Source organism: Centroberyx gerrardi, chromosome 17 (genome assembly GCF_048128805.1).
Source record: "Centroberyx gerrardi isolate f3 chromosome 17, fCenGer3.hap1.cur.20231027, whole genome shotgun sequence".
NCBI classification, from domain to species: Eukaryota; Metazoa; Chordata; class Actinopteri; order Beryciformes; family Berycidae; genus Centroberyx; species Centroberyx gerrardi.
The window spans coordinates 8,876,895-8,883,051 of NC_136013.1; the positions used below are offsets into that span (position 1 = coordinate 8,876,895).

The window sequence follows — 6,157 nt, forward strand, 5'->3', positions numbered from 1 at the left end:
AATCTAATATAATAAAAGCTCAACCTGCAGCAATGACAATGACAGAATTTCTTCCAAGGTGCTATATATCGACAAAAAGAAATCCAATTTTTTCCTCAACATTTCAAATTGACAAACTATTGCACCCTCAAATATGTACTATTCTCTATGCAAATGTCGGTAGATGGTAAAAAGTGTTACCAACACACAGGACCTGATGTAATCATCGCTTGTGCTATTAAACAGAGTAGAAACCTGACTTGGATTTTGCAGTAAAGTTTGTAAGAGCAGGTAGATCAAGTGGGCATTTCTCATAATAAATATTTTATTAGCAAAAACACAGACATGGACTCATTATAATTCATAGTTTTATTTTTATTACGGTAAAACATTTCTGCCACAATTTTGATAAAACTTTATTTTGGAATGAAACACTTCAAATACAGTTAATTTTGAAAAATTACCAATTGAAGCAAAATGTAAGGAAGCTCTGCTATAGAAAGTTACATGCACATGAAAAAGCTGAGTCAAGTCATCTTCAGCACAGAAGAACATTTCTAGACAGGAAGCGTTGCTGAAGCTCTACTCTGAGCAGCGGTCAGGGTCCAGGGTTTGAGTGACAGGCGTCTGGCCATTCAGACTGGCCTCACAGCTCACTGAGCCCGCCTTCCTCCACTGGTCTGCAGGGAGGGTCAGGGTGCTGCTCCAGCTGTAGTGGCCGTCCCTCCCCAGGACCTCCAGGCTGTCTGACACCCCTGAGGAGCTGCTGCTGCCCCCCACCTTCCAGCCCAGCCTCCAGGCTGAGGGGAAGCCCCCGTTGGCCAGACACACCAGTGTGGCACCGTCCTGCTGCAGCTCCACTCTGGAGGGGGGGAGGAGGGTCAGGGTGGGCCGCACCACACCCACTGGAGGAGAGACAGAGAGAGAGGAGAGGAGAGGAGAGGGGAGAGGAGAGGAGAGGAGAGGAGAGGAGAGGAGAGGAAAGGGGGGAGGAGAGGAGAGGAGAGGAAAGGGGGGAGGAATGTCACAGAGAGGGGAGGGAGGGCATGGTGGAAAGAAATGGCAGAGTTGATTGTAATTTTGACAATTAAAATAATGAAGCTTTATATCTACTGTAACACTCATTTTACGTCACTCAGAAATAGAGAATCAGTTAAATGACTAAAATGTAAATGTAATCAAGTTAATTAGTCAATAATGATTAATAATGACATCTACCCATCTGCTTTATATTATCTGACAGTTCGTCTCATCTCTTCAATGATTGTCTTGTGTCAAAAATGTAACGGGTGAAAAGTTTCTGGGTTAAAACAGTTAAAACAGCTTCTTCTCTGTCTCTTTCACTTCCTTTTCACCAGATGTAAAACTAACGAACCGTGAACAAATGTTACAGGCTATTTTGGATTAAAGTATAAAATTATATGTATTTTAAAGGCATTCACAGAAAACATTAACTGTAACCATCATTTGAATTAAAAAATAAAATAAAATGAACTTGTGAAATCATAATTTAACAGTTAAGGATTTTAGTTGGTTGGCAAATTTAATGAAATAAACATTCCATGAAAAATACAATTGATCAGAAAATAGATTTTTCTAAAGCAGATGTCTAAATTTAATTATCTACTGGATTGAATAAACATTGATCTCATCAAAATTTCTCTTCAAACTGATTGCTCAGCCCAAACCAATAAATGGCAAATAATATGAACAAAGTGCAAACAGTGAAAATTTGATCATTCAATTTCTTCCCAAAAATTAGATTTAAAGCGATTATACTATGTGTCATATAAAGTAGAAATCTCTGGTACTTACAGTCAACGATGAGTTTGGTGCCTCCACCAAAAGTGACCCACAGTGATACAAACTCATTAAGAGGCCGTACAAAAACCTCCTGCACTTGAAACAAGCATCTTTCCAATAGAAAACTCTGCTTTGCTATGAAGGTTCTGCTGAATTGGTGAGATCCAGAAAAGCCTTTGATGCTGTTTGAAATTGTTTGATGAAACAAGGTAATTTATTTCATTTTTCTTTAATATTACAAAAATCCAAATGACAGAAAAACAACAGCTAATTTTTTCCTCATAACAAATCTTTTTCCTCATCATATTTTTACATCAATTATAACATGTGAATTATCTACATGTTTCTTAATGATAATCTATTTCAAGACCATAACAATCAGTTTTAAAAGATATATATATATATATATATATATATATATGTAAATCTTAAGTCAATCAAGGCAGAGATTAAATAGGTTTATCATACAAACCACAGTGCAAACTACTTTAATCCAAGTGTGGTAAATCATAATTTCCAAGTTTTCCTGGCAAATTTATTTTTGTATTCCAATAAGAGTAGAGATCCTATAAATCCAAGCAGTATTTGCTCCTGATTTTGTGTCCCACATTGCCTTCAGTGTGTTGAGAGCAGAGAGATCATTTCCATAGAGAGGAGGCTTTGCATTGTCAGCTGATCCTCCAGTGAACTGAGAAGGTTTATAGTCCTGTGAGTTCAACACTGCAGGACTCAGATCTGTCACTCAACACAGCAGAAACCACAACCACCATGACTCTCATCACCATCCTCATCTGGACGCTGGCCTGCTGCTGTTTTACAGGTTCATTTACTCAGCAAAATATCAAACACAGTGTGTTGCCTTTTCTGTCATTTATTTCTGCTGATAAATGAATGTTGTGTTTTTGTTTGCAGGATCCAACAGTCAGGTGACTGTGACTCAGCCTCCGGTAGTGACATTTACTCCAGGATCCACTGTCACTCTGACCTGTAAAACCAACACAGCTGTTTACAGATGGTCTGATGGAGATAAGGAGATGCACTGGTATCAACAGAAATCTGGAAAGATTCCTAAGCTCCTAATAAAATTTGTGAATCAACTTGCATCAGGAACACCAGCTCGGTTTAGTGGCAGTGGAACCGGGACTGACTTCACTTTGACCATCAGTGGAGTTCAGGCTGAAGATGCAGCAGTTTATTACTGTCAGAGTTACCACTACATTAACAGTGCTGATCTGTTCACACAGTGATTTTTAGTCGTACAAAAACCTCCCTCAGTCAGACTGCGTAGACACTGAGCTGTTACAGCAGGAACCGACTGCAGCTGCTGAAGGGGAAGAGACTCTGACACAGACCACTGAACACAGAGCTGAGTCTGACCAGTAACCTCACCAAGCACAACCATTATATTCTCTAAATATATAGGAACATGGTGTAAAAAGCTCTAAAAACCATATCTCGGTGTCACTTGATGACATCACACATTTTAGTTACCATTCTCTTCTCCTCAATTTTTGAAGACAGATGCTAATATTCACAAATATTGCTTGAACAGTCCATGATCATGAGAAGAAAAAAAAAAGTGAATTCTGTTTTATAATCTATTTTACCTCTAAGGGTTTCATTTTTAACTTTCATTCCCATTTGAAAAAGGTAGTGAAACTAAGATTTGCATGATCATTTACATCCCAAGATGTTCATTTTCCACAGAGAGGAGATGCTGGGTATCAATAGAAACTATAAAACCATTTAATTTCTGAGTGCTGTCTCTAAAGGTAATGACTGATACAGTTCATCATGTTATTTATCAGAGCAAGCTTTATTAGCAAAACATCAATCATCAACATGACAGTTATCAAGCACACTCACATCTAGCAGCTTAACTACACACACTACTCTCCAAGCTGTTGTTGTCCAACACTATATAGCAGTGTGGTTCTCTATTCCACAAAGCTTTAACTGACTCTAACATTAAAATCTCTATTGATGAGAGTAGCAGGTGTGTTGTTCCTGCTCCTGTCCTGGTCTTCCTCCAGACCCCCTAGCCCTCACACTGGCTCCTGCGGAGGGACTGGATCTGGGTGTGGTCATGATGGAGCACCCTGCAGGAGTACAGCTCTCCTTCCATCCAGCGGTCCTGGCTCAGGGTCAGGGTGCTGCTGCTGCTGTAGCGTCCGCTCTTCTCCTCCTCTGAGCTGCTCAGGACCCCCTCTGTCACCTCTGTACCGTCCACCTCCCAGCTCACCACGGCTCCCTGAGGAGAGTAGCCGGTCAGCAGGCAGGCCAGCGTGGCCGAGCCCCCAGAGAGCTGCTCAGAGGAGGGGGGAAGCAGAGAGACTGAGGGCCTGACCATGGGGCCGGCTGGAGGGAGAGCAGAGAGACACAAGGAGGAGATTCACTGCTGCTGTACAACACACAGCTGGACAGGTGGCAGTTATGCTGAATGACAGAGTTTAACACTGCAGTATGTTGGCTGTGTGCAGGTACACAGGCAGGGGAAGGTTAGTTTAACACTGTAATCCATCACAGAAGATTGATTATCAACTAGAGAAGATACAGCTTCAGAAATGACAATTGACTGAAACAACAAAATACAGCACAAAGTAGCGGGAATATTTTTGGAGAGCGTCATCCATTCCAGTTTATTTATTATCTATTTGAAATAGTAATCAGTAATGTAACCTACTGAAATATTCAAACTTGACAATGTAAAATTATTACTTTCAGATACTTTTGGATTACTTCACTTTCGAGATAAATCAAACATGAAGTTAACAGAATTTACTCCATTTCTCAAACTGTTTTTTCAACAAATGTATTATCATAAAATTATTTACAAAGTCCATATGAATTAACTCATCAACTTTTTTCACACTGATTTAACTAAAACTATTATCATAATTGGCAGTGTTATCAGCTTATTTTATAAAGATATGCTAAATGACTGTTTGTTATCATAATATTGTAGCAAAAACATCTTCTCTTCTTCAAAAAGAATTATTCAATAAATTACAGAAATTTTCAAAATTAAGTCTAACTGCTGTATGTTTTTTCATGTGACTAACCAATTATATTAGTATTTTAGTTTTTTTTCTTCCCTTTACATGCAATCTGTTAGACTTCTCCCCAGCACTGATGGGACATACATTAAAAGCCATATTATCTGTTAAAATAAATTACTCCCTGTTGTAAATGTAAATGTCATCTCAAAATTATAAATGAAGTATGTTAACATCAACAGCAAAGTTTACCCTTGTTATTTTAGCTATAAAACAATATTTTTCATGAGGATCAGTTTGACATTTCATCAGTTCTAGCAATTACATCTTAAAACCCATTTTCAAAGATTAATAGAGAATTCAGACTTACTCTTTAGGATGAGTTTGGTTCCTCCACCAAACGTGAGCCACAGTGATTGAAGCTGGTTAAGACGCCGTACAAAAACCTCCTTCACACAACAGTGAACACACAACATCCATATGTGACAAACATCTACAGCCCAAAACTGATAAAGATACCACAATAACATGAATTAAGATATAAAACAACATTTCTACTAAAGTTTCTCTCCTCAACTTACTGTATATCCATAAACATTATTTGTGAAATAATTTTAATAATATAAATAGATACATGTAAATTAAAGGATAATGTAGCTTGATGTCTGTAAAAGTAGTGTATTGTATATTTCGATCTATTGTGAAACCTGAAAAAACTGATATTCCTTTTCCAAAGTATTAGAGAATACAAATCGATATTCCTTTCAGTCTTCAAATGGCAAATTTTCATATTGAGACTTTGCATTGTCAGCTGATCCTCCAGTGAACTGAGAAGGTTTATAGTCCTGTGAGTTCAACACTGCAGGACTCAGATCTGTCACTCAACACAGCAGAAACCACAACCACCATGACTCTCATCACCATCCTCATCTGGACGCTGGCCTGCTGCTGTTTTACAGGTTCATTTACTCAGCAACATATCAAACACAGTGTGCTGCCTTTTCTGTCATTTATTTCTGCTGATAAATGAATGTTGTGTTTTTGTCTGCAGGATCCAGCGGTCAGGTGACTGTGACTCAGCCTCCAGTAGTGACATTTACTCCAGGATCCACTGTCACTATGACCTGTAAAACCAACACAGCTGTTCACGGAAATACTTATATGCACTGGTATCAACAGAAATCTGGAGAGGTTCCTAAGCTCCTAATAAAATATGTGAATCAACTTGAATCAGGAACACCAGCTCGGTTTAGTGGCAGTGGAACCGGGACTGACTTCACTTTGACCATCAGTGGAGCTCAGGCTGAAGATGCAGCAGTTTATTACTGTCAGAGTCTCCACATAATTAACAGTGTCTATCTGTTCACACAGTGATTTGC

General features: G+C 38.8%; 2 gene segments (V, D, J or C); one reads left to right on the top strand and one right to left on the bottom strand.

The window, feature by feature from the left end:
• Positions 1 to 448: 448 nt before the first annotated feature.
• The window catches only part of LOC139910111 (Ig kappa chain V-III region MOPC 63-like), a 39,179-nt gene continuing 33,470 nt past the window's right edge, over positions 449 to 6,157 (bottom strand). The window contains 3 exon segments of the V gene segment in view: positions 449 to 884; positions 1,795 to 1,846; positions 4,130 to 4,140. Coding sequence covers positions 562 to 884; positions 1,795 to 1,846; positions 4,130 to 4,140 — 386 coding nt within the window.
• LOC139924764 (Ig kappa chain V-III region MOPC 63-like) overlaps positions 2,551 to 6,157 on the top strand; it is a 48,271-nt gene continuing 44,664 nt past the window's right edge. Inside the window, 2 exon segments of the V gene segment in view lie at positions 2,551 to 2,602; positions 2,695 to 3,002. Of these exon segments, the coding sequence occupies positions 2,551 to 2,602; positions 2,695 to 3,002 (360 nt within the window).